Source organism: Nelusetta ayraudi, unplaced genomic scaffold, assembly GCF_046127955.1.
Source record: "Nelusetta ayraudi isolate G7.1 ecotype Tasmania unplaced genomic scaffold, CSIRO-AGI_Nayr_v1 ptg000005l, whole genome shotgun sequence".
In the NCBI taxonomy this organism is placed as follows: domain Eukaryota; kingdom Metazoa; phylum Chordata; class Actinopteri; order Tetraodontiformes; family Monacanthidae; genus Nelusetta; species Nelusetta ayraudi.
Genome location: NW_027466055.1, coordinates 8,654,941 through 8,676,608, shown reverse-complemented (window position 1 = coordinate 8,676,608; position 21,668 = coordinate 8,654,941). Strand labels below are relative to the sequence as shown.

The 21,668-nt window shown below is 40.2% G+C and overlaps 4 protein-coding genes across 12 annotated transcripts in view; all 4 read left to right on the top strand.

Moving 5' to 3' along the window:
* The window catches only part of slit3 (slit homolog 3 (Drosophila)), a 206,616-nt gene extending 202,148 nt beyond the window's left edge, over nt 1-4,468 (top strand). Inside the window, exons 35-38 of the mRNA XM_076012328.1 lie at nt 192-334; nt 818-975; nt 1,323-1,528; nt 1,855-4,468. Coding sequence (XP_075868443.1) covers nt 192-334; nt 818-975; nt 1,323-1,528; nt 1,855-2,108 — 761 coding nt within the window. The 3' untranslated portion in view covers nt 2,109-4,468. The remainder of the gene's footprint in view (nt 1-191; nt 335-817; nt 976-1,322; nt 1,529-1,854) is intronic.
* A 1,413-nt stretch (nt 4,469-5,881) lies between these two features.
* LOC142877862 (uncharacterized) lies at nt 5,882-8,925 on the top strand. Of its 5 annotated transcripts, none has more exons than XM_076012319.1 (7): nt 5,882-6,544; nt 6,659-6,752; nt 6,879-6,982; nt 7,453-7,806; nt 7,915-8,037; nt 8,130-8,170; nt 8,251-8,925. In XM_076012319.1, exons 1-7 carry the CDS (start codon nt 6,475-6,477, stop codon nt 8,383-8,385), a joined length of 921 nt encoding a protein of 306 aa, XP_075868434.1. In that variant the 5' UTR covers nt 5,882-6,474; the 3' UTR covers nt 8,386-8,925. The 5 variants fall into 5 exon arrangements, with proteins under 5 accessions (XP_075868434.1, XP_075868433.1, XP_075868432.1 ...); XM_076012320.1 differs by having other exon boundaries at nt 5,884-6,544; nt 6,659-6,769; XM_076012318.1 differs by having other exon boundaries at nt 5,882-6,752.
* A 1,475-nt stretch (nt 8,926-10,400) lies between these two features.
* LOC142877954 (uncharacterized) lies at nt 10,401-13,459 on the top strand. 3 transcript variants are annotated; one of them, XM_076012326.1, is made up of 6 exons: nt 10,401-11,611; nt 11,697-12,029; nt 12,121-12,465; nt 12,690-12,818; nt 12,981-13,006; nt 13,099-13,459. In XM_076012326.1, exons 1-6 carry the CDS (start codon nt 11,569-11,571, stop codon nt 13,231-13,233), a joined length of 1,011 nt encoding a protein of 336 aa, XP_075868441.1. In that variant the 5' UTR covers nt 10,401-11,568; the 3' UTR covers nt 13,234-13,459. The 3 variants fall into 3 exon arrangements, with proteins under 3 accessions (XP_075868441.1, XP_075868439.1, XP_075868442.1); XM_076012324.1 differs by having other exon boundaries at nt 12,972-13,006; XM_076012327.1 differs by having other exon boundaries at nt 10,401-12,029; nt 12,972-13,006.
* Nucleotides 13,460-14,745: 1,286 nt separating this feature from the next.
* LOC142877918 (uncharacterized) lies at nt 14,746-21,565 on the top strand. 3 transcript variants are annotated; one of them, XM_076012322.1, is made up of 6 exons: nt 14,746-15,675; nt 15,783-16,115; nt 16,206-16,550; nt 20,325-20,456; nt 20,607-20,629; nt 20,825-21,565. In XM_076012322.1, exons 1-6 carry the CDS (start codon nt 15,615-15,617, stop codon nt 20,957-20,959), a joined length of 1,029 nt encoding a protein of 342 aa, XP_075868437.1. In that variant the 5' UTR covers nt 14,746-15,614; the 3' UTR covers nt 20,960-21,565. The 3 variants fall into 3 exon arrangements, with proteins under 3 accessions (XP_075868437.1, XP_075868438.1, XP_075868436.1); XM_076012323.1 differs by lacking the exons at nt 20,325-20,456; nt 20,607-20,629; nt 20,825-21,565 and adding exons at nt 16,775-16,903; nt 17,066-17,091; nt 17,185-17,544; XM_076012321.1 differs by lacking the exons at nt 20,325-20,456; nt 20,607-20,629; nt 20,825-21,565 and adding exons at nt 16,775-16,903; nt 17,057-17,091; nt 17,185-17,544.
* The last annotated feature ends 103 nt before the right edge of the window (nt 21,566-21,668 follow it).

The window sequence follows — 21,668 nt, the reverse complement described above, 5'->3', positions numbered from 1 at the left end:
ACTTTGTTTTTTCACATCTACCTAAGGGAAAGAATATATTGTGCAACATTGAGAGCGACAGTGTTTTACATTGTTTTTAACGCTAGGAATGCAGCCACATTGTAAACAAGAGATGACGTTTTCACACTCATCCTACCTACAGCTTAACTCTTTATTCTAACTCCTTTTCTCATCACCTCCCGTGTTCCCAGGTGTGCCTCCTCAGGTGGTGGCCTCGGGCCTGCGATCCAGCCCTGATCGCTCTCCTCAGGCCTTCAATGGCTGCATCCACAACGTCCAAATTAACGGCGAGCCTCAGGACCTGAGTTACCGAGCGCCAGGAGCTGGGCGGCAGGTACTGTGGGGAGGAGGGTGGGCGGTCAGTTGCATTAGAGTTTTGAGAATCTCTGGATTAAACGACGTCTGATGGAATCACAACGTAAAGTAAAGATCTGCAGGAGTGCAGAGCGGCACTCTGATTTAGTGACCCTTCACTATAACCTTGAGCATCTGTTTATTCACACACAATATCTTTTATGCATTTCAAGTTATGATTAAGGCTGGAGCTTTGAAGCTCAGCGCAAACAAGCGCCATTGATTCTCATTGTTGGCAGGAGTAGACTGCACTTTAATTTGGCGTTGTAAAGCAACTGCTGTTTTTGTTTGAAACATAATCAGGTCTCCAGCAACAGTGTCTGATAAGAGCCACACTTTACAACTGAATGACTTGGAAAAACAGAGCAAGGCCACATTATCGTTCTTGGCACCGCCCATAAGTTATCTTTCAATTCAGCTTCCTCCACTAACTGATTGCTCCTTGTTTCACTCTCTCATAAAGGGTGATGCCATTCTGGCGGGGTGTCATTCGTGCAGCGTGTGTGCCCAGGGTGCATGCTGGGAGGGGGCAGAGACGGGAGTGACCTGTGACTGTCCTGTCGGACGCAGCGGCTCCCTGTGTGACCTGACAACAGCGCCGAACCCCTGTCAGAACAACAGGTTGGTTCAAAACAGCAGCGACTGGCAGAGAAATAGTGTGAATGCTGCCATTCATTTAGTGTTATTTCATGTTGCATTTGCGCCTAACACTGCTGCTGCTTTGTTGCCTCTTGTTGTAAAAAAGAGATTTATGGTAAAGAAGTATGTTTTAGTTTGTATCATTATTATTATTATTATGATTATCATTATTATTATAGGTTTTTCAGTAGTCAGTCTAAAACCTTTCATTGTCATCAGCAGAAATAAGGTTCCCTGATTGAGTTTCTACACTCGCTAGCCCAATTAATAACTTCAAGGGAATCACAAATGAACATCAGCACTAATCTTTCTTTTCACTCCACTTTCAGATGTAATCACGGCGTGTGCATGCCCATGGGTGAGTCCTACAGTTGCAAGTGCAGCGAAGGCTTCCAGGGCCAGTACTGCGATCGGCGGCTGGAGCCGCCGGCCTGCCGGGGGCATCGCTGCGGACACGGCGAGTGTCGCCTGTCAGAGAGCGGCGACCCCGTCTGTCACTGCCAGCCAGGCTTCTCCGGGCCCACCTGTGAGAAAGGTGAGTTTCTGATGCATTCGCATTTTGCTGGAAACACTCGGATACACGAAACATGATGATTATACTAATGTGGGGAAACGTTACATAAACTAACATATAGGCTGACAACTGTCTATCACCGTTAACAAATGATTTAGTGCGGTGCTTTTTCATATCATGCTGGACAAATCAAGGTTTCATTGATACGCAGTGCAATGGTTTCGTCTCATCATGCCTCTAGTGAAGGAAATTAATGAAATGAAATGTCTATACCAACAGTAAATGCTTTGCGTGTGCGTCTTATTATTTATTTATTCATGTATTCATCTATTTTCTCCCATGTCCAGAGCTCACTTGTCAGGGAGAGATGGTGAGGGAGCAGCTCAAGCGCCACCAGCCGCTCAGAACGTGCACGTCCACCAGCAAGATCCCCCGCATGGATTGTCCCCGGTCGTGCCAGGCAACAGCGCCCTCCGGTGTTTGCTGCGGCGTCAGCAAGACCAGGCGGAGGAAGGTGGTTTTCCGGTGCACCGACGGCAGCTCCTACTCCGAGGAGATGGAAACTGCTCTGGAATGTGGCTGCTCTAAGTGCCCGTTGTAACAGCGCCAAATTTTCACGCTGTTTCGAAAGGGGTTTCGTCTTTTTTTTATTTGTTTTAGTTGTTGTTTCGGAAGCCCACCGCTGCCATTTTTGAGTCCTACACACCCACAAGGCTGCCGCTTGAGACTTTGCCGCGTTGAAGTGCAGCACCATCATGTGATTTTTCTTTTTTACTTGCAAACAGGTTTAGTTTTACACAATTTACAAGCCAAAATGGGACAAGTGTGTGCGTGTGTTTTTTATTTTGTTTGTTTTTTGAAAGAGAGAAAATATATTGTAAAATATAAGTAAGAAAAAAACATAGAACTTATTTTTATTATGAAATTTGTTTTCTAAAAGATGATGAAAGGACTGATAAGGTGTTTTTTTTTTAATATGTCGATTATATGTATTGTTATATAGTATGAAAATGTTATTTTGTATCGTGAAAGAAGAAAAATGTATGCAGCAAAATAGATTAACATTCCTGAAAACTACACCAATATACATGTATGTATGTATAAATATAACCCAATGGATTTTATATTTTCCAAAGTGTATTTGCATGATGTAATGTGAGCATGATGAGTGGAGGGCTGGGGGGGGCTGTTCAACACTGAGAGAGGAAGAAGCTCCCTTTTTTTCCACCACAAGGAGGAGCCGGTGCTCCCCTGTCTGTGCTACCTCTCTCTCCTGGAGAAAGAAGGAACTGTGTGTGACCAGCTAACCTGCTTCACTATGTAATGGACTTTCATCGTCACATGTGAGAACACAAAGGACTCTTCCGAGGGACGATTTATTTTATGTATTTTATTTTTCAATTTGTTGCACAACCGGACTCGGAAACACGATGGCGTTTTGGGTGTTAGCTTTTCAGTAATCACTATTCAAATCCACAAGATGATGCAAATTGGGCTTCAGATAACAGAAAATTAAAACACATATTTAGGTAAGCTGTGAAAAATCGTATAAGTACATTAACAAGAGAGTAGAGTGAGTTAACGCCACACTCGGATGCAGCATTACAGCCACCCGTGGCTCCACCCCCTCTGGGTTGAAGTTTGTACGGTCTCATGTTATGTCTGCATCAGTGCCAGCCTCAAGCAGCAACAGAACAGTGCTCTGACATTCAGAGGAAAAAAACACTGTTAAAACATTCCTACTGAGTCTCTTGAGCAAGACTCTCAGTAGGAAAAAATTATCCCCTGCAATAATTTTTATAATTTTATAAATATGTTGCCGAAAGTTGCTGCTGCTGCTTCTAAGTGCCAGGGTCATTTCTGGACAAAAAATACAATGGGGGGAGGTGATTCTGTAGTGGCCTTAACAGTGTGATAAAAAAAAAAAAAAAGTTGTGAAAAAAAAAACTCAACAAAAAAGGGTCACTTATGTACTGAGGAACTGGGCAGGAGGGTTTTTTTCACTTTGGACTGACGACATTTTCATCCAAATGAATTTTGGTGGGCAGACAAGGATTCAATAGGATAGAAACATAGGTCTATTACTATTGTCTCTTATTCTACGAAGCTTTGGTCCTTTTTGCAAATTCTTGACTTTTTTTGGCCTCAGTCATTTAAAATGAGGAAGAAAAAAAATAAGAAACAGGTCACGGGAAGCCTTAACAATGCCAGTCTTTACTGGACTGACAAAATTGTTTATGAATGTGAAATTATAACAGGAAGACCGTATCTCTTTCCTCTCACGGTGTTGAAGTGCAGCCGAACATCAGCATTATACAGTGTCAAGCTAATCAATGAATCACAATGTGCCTTTGTGAAGCATGTGCCTTTCCAAAATGAAGGGAAAGCTTTTCTTTCTTTCTTTTTGTCGATGTATTTAATATTCACAGTAAGCCTTAATGACTGCTTTGTGGCTGCAGCTTTGTCATGTGAAAGTGAGAAAGATTCGGAGCAAGGTTCAACAACTCAAAAAACATTTCCATCGATGACTAACATAATTAAAAATATAACTCTAAAAAAATATATAATGTAACTACTACTGCAATGTTTACTTCTTTCATAGTTTCTTTGTTTACAACAACATGTGCGGAGAACACTCATACACTTTCATAGGTAAATTGCGGCCCTTGTAATCATGGTTTTAAGACATATCAGTATTACCCTCGTCTGCCTCTTTGCAACCCCCACCGCCTCTCTTTGGCCGACCCTTCAGTTATGCTCTGTCGATTGCCTCTTTGCCTGTGAAAAGAATTAAACACCTCATTTATTGGTTGTTAGTCAGTACAACAACAACAATAGTAATAAAAACCGTGAAGTTAAGCAGTTTCCATTTTACAAGTCTTCCGTTCAACCAAGGTGGATGTTTGTGAGATGCTAATTGATACTTATCATGAATGTTAAAATTAAATAACATTGAAACTATGTTAATGTCTATGCTTTGGTTCTTAATAACAGGTACGCAAACTAAATTCAAGACTGTACTGGAATACCAAAACAAATTGTGTCAGGTTAGAGCATGTTAAATCACGATGTGTATTGCAGATTTTATGTGCATGGATGAATTTTAAATGTGATTTTTGTTGGCAAAAAAAATAGGATAAGTGAGATTCTATATCTTCAGAGTTTAGACGTGCACGAATAAATGTGCTAATTAACTATTTTTGCTTTCACCCAACAGATGGACGCAATATTCACTTATATACCAGGAAGTGTTTTTTTAAAAAAAAAAAAAAAAAAAAACCTAACCATTTTCACATGTATGTTATTGTTCAGAATATGTGAATTAAGATAAAACTCGGGAGATTAGTCATTTGTGATCGATTTGTAATTCTCTCATCTGATTCACCAGGTGACACAACTGTTCAGCTCAGGGAGACGAGAATACATGTGGGAGCTCTGTTCCTCAGCTTGAACTGAAATTTGCTCCTTAACTTGTCTGTCATGTCAAAACTGGCCATTAGAGGGCGCGAATGCCCCTTCCTTGCTGCAGATAGACCAACGAAGTAGAGGGCTGCCGCTGCGGAGACAGGTAAGTTGACGGTGGACGGTGTTTAAATCAACACGGCAAGTTCCGATGTTGACCTCGAATGTAAGGCATGAGCAGTAGTTTATTCCACGAAGGGAAGCCGAGTTTTGGCGAGAGAACGCCGAATGTAACGTGCAACACACCCCTTATTTGTGTGAGCGGAAACCCCCTAAGACGACGGCGGCTGTGGTCGTCCGTTAGCCTGTTAGCCTCGATTTTGGCCAACTTAAGAGTGACCACACGTCCTGTTTTCACGTAGCCATGACATATGCAGTGCCCATATCACACTTATTATGTTGGCTCTGCTTGAGTTACTCAACCTTTTCACAACTTTCAAATTATTGATGTTCTTCTGCACATCACAGCACTCCTGGTGATAAGCATGTTGACATGCTTCCTGACCACATTTGTTTTAACCTGGTATTTGATTTTATTTTTCTTTATAATTTTTTTATTTTTTATTTCATCAAACTTATATACAATCAGGAGTGATTCCTTTGAGATCAACAGTCTCTTTTACAAGAGAACCCTGAGACTTTTCTTTGCCATCTAATCCAAAAATCTAATCAAATTGGCAGATGATTGTCCGCTAAGTTAATTGAGCATGTATGAGTTTCAATTCAAATAAATAAAGAGCACACAAGTATCATCGTAAAATAAATGTTTTTTAGGGAAGCAGCGTTTGGCAAGACAATGCTGATTATTGATCTCCATGGTGATCAACTGGGTTTCAAAATGTAACTGTTGGTTAAGTTAAGAACTCCGATACATTTTTAAAGAAATTGTCTCCATCCGCCCATCCCCCGTCACCCTCCTCCCAAAAAAAACCCTAAAAACAAAGCCACAACAACAAAAAAATCTGAAGGTCTGCCTCCGACCAACCACTACGAAGCAGCACAAAGACCTGACATGGAGCCGCAGCAGGATGTGCAATGGTGTTAGAAATGCATTAGAAGTGCTTACATAAGCAACTCATTGCCTTGCTCAACTGTGTTTGTTTGCCCATTAGTTTTATGTAACTTCATCACAAAAAAAAAAATGAAATCATCATGAATCCTTGGGGTATTTGCCTATTATATTTGTTTACGTGTTCAGTATATAGCCAACTGATAAATTCTTACATGACATATCTATTTTAACCATGATTTATGACGTATCTTGTTTTGTATATGTACAGTGCGTGACAACTCTAATTCTGACCCATGTATCTTCCATCGTTTGTGTAAAGAGCGTAATACTGTACCTCATTACAGTTCAACTACTGTCCAAAAAAAAAACCTTCCCTCGAAAGTACTAAGGTCGTCAGCACAAAACCTGTGACACAGGATGTGAAAATGATTACAAACCAATCAGGTGGTGAGGCCAAGGCGCCGTGACCTCGTTCTGTCTCTGAAATACCAGCATGTTTCCTGAAAAACACAGTGTCAGGATGATTCTGTTATGGACTGCACTCATTGTCCTTCAGCAAGTGTGTAAGTGCCACCTGTTAATGAGTCATTGCTCCATATTACATCATTTTTATGATGTTTTTTTCTTTTTCATATATTTTACCATATCACCACTACGTGTCTCATTTGGATTTTCAGATGCGCAGATTTCATTCGTGACCGTTGAACAAGGTAAACCTGCGACCCTTCAATGCGTTGTGCAAAAGGGATTTGCCCGACGACAATTAAAGTGGTACAAGCAGAGCGCTGGTGACACTTTGAAAATAATAACGTCCATTCGCCCGCATGTGAACCTAACTTTCGGGCCAGGTTTTCCTCCCTCCAGATTTCAACTAATGGATAATTCCGACTTAATTAGTCTCACGATTTTTGAAGCAACACATGAGGATGAAGGAATGTACCACTGCGCACTCATGGATTGGATGGATGCTATTTGGAGTACAACCTATTTGTCAATAAAAGGTAAAAACCTCATTTGAATTTTAACTTTTCAGTGCTTTGGACTTTCTCAACCCATGTATAGCAGAACTGAGTTCTTGAATTTTTTTTTGGGGGGGGGCGGGGGGGGGCAAGGGGGGGTTGTGTGGGCCAGGCGTGATGGTGTGGCTATTGATCTAAACAGCGCCAAAAATTTCTAGAATTTTAATTATTAACTACGCCCTTTTGGTTTTTATTCAGATGAATCGGGCAAACACAGTAATCATTGTTTACAGTAGAAATGGATTACGCATCTATGCAAGTTGTTAAAAACGCTGTTGAATTTATAATTATAAGTTTTAACTTTGTTATTACAGACATGTCATAAATTACGGGATGATGATCCAATAGTTTTTCTGGATGATTCTAAGATTATCTCATAGCATTAAATTTAATTTGTACAGAATTATATATATATATTTTTTTTAACACATTTGTCTTTTTTTATGCTGCAGGAAGCACTGAGGGAATTTCTAACAACGTCACTGTTCATGGGCCAACAGTCTCCAGTGCCGTCCATGAAGGAAACTCTGCTACACTGCAATGTTCCGTCCTGTCCACCGCCCGAAACAAATCATGCCCTGCACAGTACAGTTTTTATTGGTTCAGGGCTGAAGACGATAAATCTGTTCCAAACGCCCTCTATGTCAGTGGAAAGGAACACAATGAGTGCGACAGTCAAAGCTGCGTGTATCACTTCTCAAAGAACATCAGCTACCACGACATGGGGACTTACTACTGCGCTCTGGCCGCCTGTGGGGAGATTTTATTTGGAAATGGAATCAGTCTGGAAGCTACTCATGGTTTGGGTAAATTTGTTTTGGTTTGATTTTTTTTTTTTTTTTTTTTTTTCCTTTTTCAATTTTTAACCGCTATTAGCAAGTTCAAACAAGATTGTCTTTGTTGTTGATGTCTAGGTGGCAGTTTCTGGTCAAAGGTGTCAAGTGTTTGGATTTTTCTGCCGAGTGCAGCCATTGCTCTTGGCTCTGCTGTGATTTATCTTCTCATTCTGAAGACAAACAACTCTGCTTTATTCTGTGGTAATTGTTAACACTTGATATTTGTCCTGAATACACTCAGTATTTTTTGTACCACTTAATTTATTGGTCATTTTATTTTCCGTGTCTATCAGCTGGTGGGAAACAAAGAAACCAAAGAAGTCTGAAAAATCAGGTAATGACTGAAGGTAGGATTTATTGTATTTCAGTTATGATTTTTTTCAATTTATTAACCGTCTTCTTGTGTATTCCTAGAGAGATAAGGATATGTGCTGTTATTCTGCGGCTCTCTTCACTGTAATGAAAGCTGACAAAGGGGACGTATTGCATGCAAACGCAGCAGAGAGGCAAAGGATCTTCACAGCAGTCAAGGCCTTTGGTTTGAATTAGTGGATTTGTGAGGTCTGAAGTTCAACAGCCGTGGGCCTGTTTGTGTGGTGTGGTTGGCTGTGATCTTTCTGTGTGGAGCTTACGCGTTGTCTCGATGTTGGTATGGGTCTCCTCCAGGCGCTCCGGTTCCCTTCCACCGTCAAGAACGTCTTTCTCTGTTCAGGTTGACCAACAGTTTTGTCACAGTTTTGTCGTACATTCTCTGTGTAATATCTAGAAGATATCATTTACCTTCTTACCCTACTTTTTTTTTTTTTTTGACAAATAAAATGTATCTTTAATAGAATGTAAGTGAGTCAATGCTAAGTGGCTGTGTATGAAATTGTTCCTGCAAATAATGTTAGGGTTTTTTTGTTTGTTTTCTTGTGTACAATTTTGGCAACTGTAGCTTTTGATTTCTCGTTCAAGTGACTCAATATTAAAAGTGTGAAATGATATATTTACTTTGCTGTTTTTTTTATGTCGCTCATTTGTTTTGTTTTTGTCATTTGAAAGTTTATGTACTATGATTTCTCAGAAATTAAACAGATGTTTCTCATACCTGAGATTCTAACTGTTTATTCAATTAGCAAGTGGCGGGCAAACTGGATAAGAGCTTGTTTTTTTTTCTATTTATATTTGGTTATATAATCACTAGGTCTTTCGGAATAAGCAGGGTCACCATACATCATGAAGATTTTAACCCTTTAGGCGCCATGGTCGCAAAATTGCGACGAGCGTCACTGCTGAATTAAACAGGCCATAGCAGCAAATATGGTGCTAAAAGTAGTTACTACTTTACACCTGGAGATGGCAGACACCTGTGGCTTCAATCTGAGCAGCATTTGTGGGGGTGTTTATATTCAGATTTCGGAGTATAAATAGAGAGAACGCCTCAATCGAGGAGACAAGGAAGTGGTTGTAGTGGGAGCGGAGAGATAGAGAGAGAAAGACCGCGAGTTTTACCGAGAATACATTGCCGAGAGGTTTGTTCGTTGACGAAGTACTTCGTCAAATAATGTCTGACTCGGATAACGAAGAGGAATATTCGCACTCTGACGATGACGTTCAGTCGTCCAAGTGAGAGCGAGTCTGCCGGTGCGTCTTTACGCAGCGGCAGCGAGTCCATGCGCCACGACAGTCACCAAGCAGCACATGCTTCGCCTCAGCGTGGCCGGGGTGTGGTGGGAGTAATCGGCGAATGAGGATGAGGGCACGTGGTGGGGGAAGAAGGAGTACTCAAACAGCGCTAATGGTGACGGAGGGCGCGGGGAATTAGTGATCAACGTGGTAGAAGGTGTGGGAGGAAACGCCCAGCCAGTGCCGGTGGAGGCAGCAGGGATGTTCACGGTCACCCTGTAAATTACAGCGATGATGGCTGGGTCTGTTTGAAATATGTGGAAAATTATCAAAAGTGGATAAAACGTTCTGATGAGCCTGTGGGGTATTGTGGAGATCCCTGACATGACAGCTGACATAATACAAAAACATACTGCGCCATACTGAAGATTTTTCTCAATTACAGTATGGCTTTATCTCCAACCAATTTCAAGTCACAGCCATTTGAAATCTTGATATCAAAATTGAATATTTTCTTGAAAGAATTCTGGCGCTCAAAGGGTTAAAAGAAATTGTAACGCTGTACACCAGCAGTGTAAATAATAATAATAAAAAAAACAGGACATTCGAAGGAGGGCAGGGCGTCAGAGGCTGGTGGAATATACCATTGTGAACAGGTTGTCCTCTTTGTTCAAAGGGGGAGAGGGAGGAAGTACGTGTCATGACAGTGGGCTCGAGCTCTCGAGTCAGGAAGCAGAGTGGCTAAGTGCACTTCCCCACGTGGTCTATTTGAGAATGCAATGTGAACATTTGTGCGTGTGCATGCGTTTGTGTGTATGCATATACATGTGTATACCACGTGTTGTTTCACAAGGTCCTCATGAGACGTGTGCACATGAGACAGTGACTGCAAAAATAAGAAAAAGGAGAAAGAAGAATGCGAAAACCGCAGTCAATGGTTGCTATTTTTTTTTTTTTGGACACTTGGCATCATTCGTACTTAATTTGTAGTACAAGATGGAAAGTAAACGACACTGTTTACTTTCTTTCTTTTTTCAATTTAATAGTATTTTGATGTTGATTTTTGTCCAATTTGAAAATTGTTTTCTTGATATGGGGTTTATGTATTCACAGCAGGGAAATGATTTCAGTGTAACTATCCAGTAGTGTGCATAGGTAATAATTACATTTTCTATAAATGTTTTAATGGCGTGACATATTTTCAAGGCTCTCAGTTGTTTGGCCTCAACCCATTTCGCTATTGCGAAACAAACGGAGCAGGACACACAAACCAGTGAGCAGTCTTGAACAGCAAGGCGAGCTGTTGCTCTCTGACCAAGTGAGAGTGGTTTTAGTCAGAACTGCCTTGAAAATGGGCTGCAACATTTTTCAGTATGACTTCATATCAGAGACAAATTTAGAAAGCCTGAAGCAGGTCTCTGACTTCCTGGCCAACCGACCACTGCAGGAAGCTTTCTGTCTTGATCACAGCATTCAGTTTCCAACCGCTGCAGCCTCCCTGCCCTCTGGCCTGTTTACAGGTTGCACCCATTTTTTGTTTATTTTGACATTGAGGGTAAGATGCTTTTGTGCATTAGATTCCCGGGTGTAGGATCCTTCAGAGACTCCGAAAGGTTCCACTCTTCTGAGAGGGGGAAAAAAAAAAGATTGGAACAGGTTGGCCGCAGTACCTTAATGGGAATCAGCACCTGCTATTATTTAGGGATGCAGCAATCAGTGCCAAGCAGTTGAAATGTATTTTTGTTTTTTACATGAATACATACTTGATACTAGATACTGACTTATAAGTGAACCAATAGAGTGTTCTGCATAGATTTGGGCTGTGAAAATGCCTCTTAATTCTGAAATTCAAACAAAAATGTTGTGAATTGGTTTGCTCCATACTTTTACCCTATGGTTATTCTGATGTAAGTTGTCGAGAAACTAACATGAAACAGAGGCTGATGTTTGCTGTTGTTTCATCTTTGATTATTTCCATTGTCGCACACACCAACACCATGAGGGTCCAATCAGATTGTGTCATTATTGTTCCCTCCCACAGTTTATGATTACATTAGGGTGAATCTCATCCAAGTTCAATCTTTCATTTTTTGTCCATCGTACCAAATCGATTACCAACAGAAGATGCTCCTCCTTTTCTCTTGGTTCCTTTTGTTTGGAATAGGGTGTAAGTATTTTGATGTGTCAACATTGTTTCATTTACTCCTGCATCTGTAAGTAGAAACGTTTAACTGTTTGAATTCCGTCCATAGGTTGTTTAGATGATGCAGTTTTTGAGACGATGACAGTTGATGTTGGGGCTAATGTGACTCTGAGTTGTCCCCGTGACCTGTCGGAGCATGAAGTGCTCTTGGTTTGGACTCGGCTTGTCTCTGGACGACTGCCTGAAGTCTTCAAAGCAACATTTGGATTTGACTTCAGAAGTGTTGTTACTACTACGAATCGCATTACGTCAAGACAAGCTCCTAAAAAATTCATTCTGCAAATTAAAGAAGCAACACAGAATGATGGAGGACTTTACTTCTGTATTCAAATAGTCAGCCTTGATGTAACATTGTTGAAAACGACATATTTGAGAGTTAAAGGTGAGCACTATTGTTCTGTTACAATAAGTTAAATTCATGGTCCTTTACGTTTGATCAATGAATATTTTATTTTCATCCTTGAATTTCCCAGGAACGCAGCCTGACACGGTTGCCGTCATCCAGGTGCCTCCATCAGATCAGGTCCGTTCACTGACTCTGCAGTGTTCTGTCCTCTCTGACTCAGCCAACAACACATGTTCAGGAGGACCCAGCGTCTGCTGGTTGACTGCTGGTTCTAATGAATCCAGTCTAGGTGTCCTCTACTCTCCTGGATACACTGATGATGACTGTGAGAGCAGTTCTGAGGGTCTTGCCACACAGGAATGTGTCCAAAACCTCTCCACCAAAATCAGCTCCTCTCATGCAGGAACCTATTCTTGTGCTGTGGCCGCCTGTGGACGCACTCTGTTTGGAAACTTTACATTTGAGAGTCAGGGTAAGGTTTTCTACTAAATCATTATTTTCATTTACAATGCAGTCTAATTATTTGACTGGTGCAATGCATCATTCAGTTAGAAAACTTTACATTGTACTCATTTAACTTTTGACATGGACATCATAATAATATATCATGAACCAGATACTTTGTTTTGGTGTTATGGCAAAAGTGCTCATTTATTTATTCATTCATTTACTTACTTAATGACTTATTTATTTCAGCAGACACTGTGGAGGATTTTCAAATTAAAACAGCCCTAATCCTGCTAAGTGTTGCTCTGTCTTTGAGTCTGGTTCTTAATTTCTACCTGATATACACCAGAAAGAAAAATGACGCTGTCAGTTTCAAAGGTAAATTATTTTATTCTTCTTTTTATATATTGATTTATTACATATATATTTTTAATGTAGGTTAGTTTCATTGTGCCATCAAATACTCTTTCAGTGTATTTATTACTGTCTCATCTTTGCTTGTCTTCCATGCTGCCGTCAATCTGGAATCAGATGTTGCAGCAACCAATGATCAGCAAAATCAGCAGGTAGGCATCAATGGAAACTAGCTGGAGAAGTTACTAGCTTGTCCACCAACTGTTCAAGATGCTAATTTAAAAAAATATATATTTTCTCATAGACGCATGAGAAATCAGTGGTTTATGCTGCGCCAACATTCGCTGAGAGGAGACCTGCCAAAGCAGGAAGAAGAAACTTAAGAAAAGCAAAGGACGAAACTATCTACTCTGACATCAGGACCTCCCAAACTGCATAAAGATTCAAATATAGCAACTATGTGGCACAAAATAATTTGACACCTGACAATAAGGAAATGTTTTAATTTTTGTCGTTCTCCATTCCTCTGTTTTGGCATCTTTTAAATGTTTATTTTTCCAAAGTTTTAACCTTTTTTCCAAACTTTAACTAAAATGTACTGTATTCATCTATTTTGTGTGATATACAGTTTGGCCAATGTAAAATTAGATTTTTTTTTATTTTTATTTTTTTTAATTAATAATAATAATGCCACTTTTTTTGTCACTGCGATGACAACTGGAGGAGGTGACAAAATGAAGGCAGCCACTGAAGAGAGACGCAGAATCCAGGCGGCCGTCAGGGCTTTCAGGTTGAATTAGTGGCGTAGAAAGTCTGAGGGCCGTGTGTGGAGTTCATGTTCTGCCGTCCATGTGATGTTTTGCAGTGGGATCACATTTCAACTAAATCTACTAATGACAATCAACATTCATTTAAATAGTGTTCTTAGGAGGGAGAGAAACAGTCACCCTGGACTATTTTTTCAGGATGACAACTTGATCTCTGTTTGTTTTCCCTTTCTCTATGGTTCTCGTAAAATCCAAGTAACAAATGTGAAAAGCTTTGGAATGTTTTATATCTCTGGCAGTTTCTTTCAGGGCCTTTTTTGTGACCCTCGTTTTATTTTTCTTGCTTGGTGCTTTGAGTCACATATCTCAGTAATAAAACTCACTTTTTTATTCATTATTGTCACTTCTGGTGTTTCCTTGATGCACAAAGTGCAAGTAAACCACCCAGCAAACAAGTTAATAAACTCTTCCAACTTTAGAAACAGGGCAGTAGCGGGAGAATCAAGGTGTTTCCTTGATGGACAAAGTGCAAGTAAACCACCCAAGTTAATAAACTCCTCAGTCTTTAGAAACAAGCCAGCAGCGGTAGAATAGTTGTGGTGAGGCTCTTCTTTTTTTTCTCTTTTTTTTTTTTGGACCACCTTTGAAGGTGTTGACTCACAGCAGCAACAGGATATGAAGTGACGAGCGAGAGGCCATCATGCTGCTTCTCTCTTTACACAGTTCATGTTGTTGATTTCAATTCACTGAATTAATATATACAATATAGGCGACACGGTGGCGCAGTGGTTAGCACAGCAAGAAGGTCGTGGCTTCGATTCCGGGCCTGGGACCTTTCTGTGTGGAGTTTGCATGTTCTCCCTGTGTCTGCGTGGGTTCTCTCCGGGTTCTCCGGCTTCCTCCCACACTCCAAAAACATGCATGTGAGGTCAATTGAACACTCTAAAATTGTCCGTAGGTGTGCATGTGAGTGTGAATGGTTGTTTGTTTCTATGTGGCCCTGCGATGAACTGGCCACTTGTCCAGGGTGTCCCCTGCCTTCGCCCTAAGACAGCTGGGATAGGCTCCAGCAGACCCCCGTGACCCTGAGCTCGGGACTAAGCGGGTATGGAAAATCAATGAATGAATATATACAATATAATAATATAATAATAATAATATATAATATAATAATTAATAATTATATTAAGTCTCTTGCTCAACCAGAGTCACTGTCTCTAGAAAGTGACCACCTTCACTTTCAAAGAACAGAGTTCATTTTATTCCTCCCATCAATAATTGCCACTGTAATCTTGTGCACATCATATTTACACTGTTCATTAGTAAAGAAGAGAATCTGAAGTGACAGCAATTTACTCTTTTTGTAGCATGTTTGAAGAATGTGCTTAAAACTGATGTTGTCTGGCAACAACACTCACAGCCATTGCACATTAGGACTATTACAGTGTCGTTAAAATGTTGAGAGACATTTGGTAAATATGAAAATTCCCCATTTGAAGGAGGTGAACATGCAAACAGGCTATTTTAGAGTTGTAATGTGAAGAAACCAGGCTGTTTCTGTGACTTCCTGAAGTGACGAGACGCTCCAGGAAGCTTTCTGGCCTGGTCGCATTGTTTAGTTTCACTTCAGATTCCTCACAAGCTCAGAGACATTCCTGTCCAGCATATTCTATCACTCATGTCAACAGTCAGATCAACATATTAGCCAATATCTCTCATTGGGATTATTTAATATTGACTGTACCTCATATTCATTTTGTGTCTCTTACATATATAAATAGAAACTGGGCATCCAAAATATCCACTGCAAAATGGTTGTAAAATCCTTTGATTCACTTTGAGTCCTGTGTGCATTTTATCTGTCAGCCACCATGAAACAGGGGCTGGCTTTTGCTGTTGTTTCATAGTTGATTATTTCCATTGTGGCACACTGACACACCAACATCACGAGGGTCCAATCAGATTGCGCCGTTGTTGTTCCCTCCCCCCCTTTATGATTACTTTACGGTGACTCTCTGTCCAATTTGATTTATATTCTGACTCTAAGTCTGGAATGGATTACCAGGTCAAGATGTTTTCTCTTCACTGTTTAATCCTCATGTTTGCGCTGGGATGTAAGTATTTACAGTCACCTTTTTGTGTTTCAAATGGCCAATATGTTTTTGTTTCACCTACAGGATATGGCAGGTAATAAATCCAGTTTTTTATGTTTCATCCTTAGGTTGCATAGATGATCAAATGTCTGAGACGATGACAGCTGATGTTGGAGATGTTGTGACTCTGAGTTGTCCCCGTGACCCGTCGAAGCAAGGAGTGCGCTTGGTTTGGACTCGGCTTGTCTCTGGACGACTGCCTGAAGTCTTCAAAGCAACATTTGGATTTGACTTCAGAAATGTTGTTACTACTACGAATCGCATTACGTCAAGACAAGCTACTAAAAAATTCATTCTGCAAATTAAAGAAGCAACACAGAATGATGGAGGACTTTACTTCTGTATTCAAATAGTCAGCCTTGATGTAACATTGTTGAAAACAACATATTTGAGAGTTAAAGGTGAGCACTATTGTTCTGTTACAATACGTTAAATTCATGGTCCTTTACGTTTGATCAATGAATATTTATTTTCATCCTGGAATTTCCCAGGAACGCAGCCTGACACGGTTGCCGTCATCCAGGTGCCTCCATCAGATCAGGTCCGTTCACTGACTCTGCAGTGTTCTGTCCTCTCTGACTCAGCCAACAACACATGTTCAGGAGGACCCAGCGTCTGCTGGTTGACTGCTGGTTCTAATGAATCCAGTCTAGGTGTCCTCTACTCTCCTGGATACACTGATGATGACTGTGAGAGCAGTTCTGAGGGTCGTGCCGCACAGGAATGTGTCCAAAACCTCTCCACCGAAATCAGCTCCTCTCATGCAGGAACCTATTCTTGTGCTGTGGCCGCCTGTGGACGCACTCTGTTTGGAAACTTTACATTTGAGAGTCAGGGTAAGGTTTTCTACTAAATCATTATTTTCATTTACAATGCAGTCTAATTCTTTCACTGGTGCAATGCATCATTCAGTTCGAAAACTTTACATTGTACTCATTTAACTTTTGACATGGACATCATAATAATATATCATGAACCAGATACTTTGTTTTGGTGTTATGGCAAAAGTGCTCATTTATTTATTCATTCATTTACTTACTTAATGACTTATTTATTTCAGCAGACACTGTGGAGGATTTTCAAATTAAAACAGCCCTAATCCTGCTAAGTGTTGCTCTGTCTTTGAGTCTGGTTCTTAATTTCTACCTGATATACACCAGAAAGAAAAATGACGCTGTCAGTTTCAAAGGTAAATTCTTTTATTCTTCTTTTTATATATTGATTTATTACATATATATTTTTAATGTAGGTTAGTTTCATTGTGCCATCAAATACTCTTTCAGTGTATTTATTACTGTCTCATCTTTGCTTGTCTTCCATGCTGCCGTCAATCTGGAATCAGATGTTGCAGCAACCAATGATCAGCAAAATCAGCAGGTAGGCATCAATGGAAACTAGCTGGAGAAGTTACTAGTTTGTCCACCAACTGTTCAAGATGCTAATTTAAAAAATATATATATTTTCTCATAGACGCATGAGAAATCAGTGGTTTATGCTGCGCCAACATTCGCTGAGAGGAGACCTGCCAAAGCAGGAAGAAGAAACTTAAGAAAAGCAAAGGACGAAACTATCTACTCTGACATCAGGACCTCCCAAACTGCATAAAGATTCAAATATAGCAACTATGTGGCACAAAATAATTTGACACCTGACAATAAGGAAATGTTTTAATTTTTGTCGTTCTCCATTCCTCTGTTTCGGCATCTTTTAAATGTTTATTTTTCCAAAGTTTTAACCTTTTTTCCAAACTTTAACTAAAATGTACTGTATTCATCTATTTTGTGTGATATACAGTTTGGCCAATGTAAAATTAGATTTTTTTTTTTTTTTTTTTTTTTTAATTAATAATAATTGCCACTTTTTTTGTCACCGCAATGACAACTGGAGGAGGTGACAAAATGAAGGCAGCCACTGAAGAGAGACGCAGAATCCAGGCGGCCGTCAGGGCTTTCAGGTTGAATTAGTGGCGTAGAAAGTCTGAGGGCCGTGTGTGGAGTTCATGTTCTGCCGTCCATGTGATGTTTTGCAGTGGGATCACATTTCAACTAAATCTACTAATGACAATCAACATTCATTTAAATAGTGTTCTTAGGAGGGAGAGAAACAGTCACCCTGGACTATTTTTTCAGGATGACAACTTGATCTCTGTTTGTTTTCCCTTTCTCTATGGTTCTCGTAAAATCCAAGTAACAAATGTGAAAAGCTTTGGAATGTTTTATATCTCTGGCAGTTTCTTTCAGGGCCTTTTTTGTGACCCTCATTTTATTTTTCTTGCTTGGTGCTTTGAGTCACATATCTCAGCAATAAAACTCACTTTTTTATTCATTCTTGTCACTTCTGGTGTTTCCTTGATGCACAAAGTGCAAGTAAACCACCCAGCAAACAAGTTAATAAACTCTTCCAACTTTAGAAACAGGGCAGTAGCGGGAGAATCAAGGTGTTTCCTTGATGGACAAAGTGCAAGTAAACCACCCAAGTTAATAAACTCCTCAGTCTTTAGAAACAAGCCAGCAGCGGTAGAATAGTTGTGGTGAGGCTCTTCTTTTTTTTCTCTTTTTTTTTTTTGGACCACCTTTGAAGGTGTTGACACACAGCAGCAACAGGATATGAAGTGACGAGCGAGAGGCCATCATGCTGCTTCTCTCTTTCAACTGTTCGTGTTTTATTTCAATTCACTGAAAATATGTTAAGTCTCTTGCTCAACCAGAGTCATTGTCTCTGGAAAGTGTTTTATTCATAAATTGTAAGATAGAAAGTCTCCTTGCTGTGACCACCTTCAAAGAACAGAGTTCATTTTATTCCTCCCATCAATAATTGCCACTGTAATCTTGTGCACATCATATTTACACTGTTCATTAGTAAAGAAGAGAATCTGAAGTGACAGCAATTTACTCATTTTGTAGCATGTTTGAAGAATGTGCTTAAAACTGATGTTGTCTGGCAACAACACTCACAGCCATTGCACATTAGGACTATTACAGTGTCGTTAAAATGTTGAGAGACATTTGATAAATATGAAAATTCCCCATTTGAAGGAGGTGAACATGCAAACAGGCTATTTTAGAGTTGTAATGTGATGAAACCAGGCTGTTTCTGTGACTTCCTGAAGTGACGAGACGCTCCAGGAAGCTTTCTGGCCTGGTCGCATTGTTTAGTTTCACTTCAGATTCCTCACAAGCTCAGAGACATTCCTGTCCAGCATATTCTATCACTCATGTCAACAGTCAGATCAACATATTAGCCAATATCTCTCATTGGGATTATTTAATATTGACTGTACCTCATATTCATTTTGTGTCTCTTACATATATAAATAGAAACTGGGCATCCAAAATATCCACTGCAAAATGGTTGTAAAATCCTTTGATTCACTTTGAGTCCTGTGTGCATTTTATCTGTCAGCCACCATGAAACAGGGGCTGGCTTTTGCTGTTGTTTCATAGTTGATTATTTCCATTGTGGCACACTGACACACCAACATCACGAGGGTCCAATCAGATTGCGCCGTTGTTGTTCCCTCCCCCCCTTTATGATTACTTTACGGTGACTCTCTGTCCAATTTGATTTATATTCTGACTCTAAGTCTGGAATGGATTACCAGGTCAAGATGTTTTCTCTTCACTGTTTAATCCTCATGTTTGCGCTGGGATGTAAGTATTTACAATCACCTTTTTGTGTTTCAAATGGCCAATATGTTTTTGTTTCACCTACAGGATATGGCAGGTAATAAATCCAGTTTTTTATGTTTCATCCTTAGGTTGCATAGATGATCAAATGTCTGAGACGATGACAGCTGATGTTGGAGATGTTGTGACTCTGAGATGTCCCCGTGACCCGACTGATTATAAATCGATCTTGTATTGGATGCGATTTTTATCTGGACAACTGCCTGAATTTTTGGGAGCAGCAATAATGTATAAAGATGACCCTGTTTCTATACGTGGTCATATTACAGTAAAATCATCTCCTGGTACATTTATTATTCAAATCAATGAAACAACACAGAAAGATGGAGGAGTTTATCTCTGCTTTAAAGTAGACTTCAGGACATTGACATTTTTGAAAGTCATATATTTGAGAGTTCAAGGTGAGCACAATCTGAAAAACTGCACATTCTCACAACTGTCGAAATCTTCTGTTATTGTCACCAGTGGATATTTTATTTTCATCCTTGAATTTCCCAGGAACGCAGCCTGACACGGTTGCCGTCATCCAGGTGCCTCCATCAGATCAGGTCCGTTCACTGACTCTGCAGTGTTCTGTCCTCTCTGACTCAGCCAACAACACATGTTCAGGAGGACCCAGCGTCTGCTGGTTGACTGCTGGTTCTAATGAATCCAGTCTAGGTGTCCTCTACTCTCCTGGATACACTGATGATGACTGTGAGAGCAGTTCTGAGGGTCGTGCCGCACAGGAATGTGTCCAAAACCTCTCCACCGAAATCAGCTCCTCTCATGCAGGAACCTATTCTTGTGCTGTGGCCGCCTGTGGACGCACTCTGTTTGGAAACTTTGTATTCAATAACCAGGGTAAGTTCAGTCTGGTGTTTTTTATTTGGGAAATTGGAAAACAACCTCTTATTTACAGTGTTGTTTCTTCGTTTGTTTCAGCTCCAAAACGTTCTGATTTTAAAAATACAAACAAGGTTTTGACTGTGTTTACTGCTGCCGTGGCTCTAATTCTGATGATCTTCTTCAGTCTGGTTTGTATCAAAAAGGAAAAAACATGTGAATGTTACAACGGTAAGTTGTTTTAGAAACTTATTTGCAATAATCTACAGGATTTGATCAATTAACTTTACTTCCTTTGTATTGTATCCCACATTGTTTATTTCCTCTTTGTGTGCTTGTCTTTGTGTGATTCCACCAACAACCTGGAACCAAATGCAACAGCCACCAGTGAACAAAGTCAGCAGGTGTGTATGTAAAGAAATGATAAACCTGGTGAGGTCAAAGGTTAAGGAGTATGATAATGGCCTTGACTGACTGTGATATTGCTTCTTTTTCATCCTCTGAAGGACAAAGAACTGTGATTCTCTCATTGGCAGTTAACATTAACAGCAACAGTCTCCAGTGCACTCAATACATTTGCATCTTTCTCACTTACTTAGAGACATGAGGACACGTGCTTGTACTCTGCTGCCATCTTCACCGTGATGACAACTGGAGGAGGTGACAAAATGAAGGCAGCCACTGAAGAGAGATGCAGAATCTATGCGGCCGTCAGGGCTTTCAGGTTGAATTAGTGGCGTAGAAAGTCTGAGGGCCGTGTGTGGAGTTCATGTTCTGCCGTCCATGTGATGTTTTGCAGTGTGATAACATTTCATCTACTAATGACAATCAACATTCATTTCAATAGTGTTCTTTTGTGGGAGAGAAACAGTCACCCTGGACTATTTTTTCAGGATGACAACTTGATTTAGTTTTTGTAAAAAATGTTATTGTCATAGTAAAATCCAAGTAACAAATGTGAAAAGCTTTGGAATGTTTTATATCTCTGGCAGTTTCTTTCAGGGCCTTTTTTGTGACCCTGGTCTTATTTTCCTTGCTTGGTGCTTTAAATCACATATCTCAGTAATAAAACTCACTTTTCAATTCATAATTGTCACTTCTGGTGTTTCCTTGATGGACAAAGTGCAAGTAAACCACCCAAGTTAATAAACTCCTCAGTCTTTAGAAACAAGCCAGCAGCGGTAGAATAGTTGTGGTGAGGCTCTTCTTTTTTTTCTCTTTTTTTTTTTGGACCACCTTTGAAGGTGTTGACTCACAGCAGCAACAGGATATGAAGTGACGAGCGAGAGGCCATCATGCTGCTTCTCTCTTTACACAGTTCATGTTGTTGATTTCAATTCACTGAATTAATATATACAATATAGGCGACACGGTGGCGCAGTTGTTAGCATAGCAAGAAGGTCGTGGCTTCGATTCTGGGGCCCGGGCCTGGGACCTCTCTGT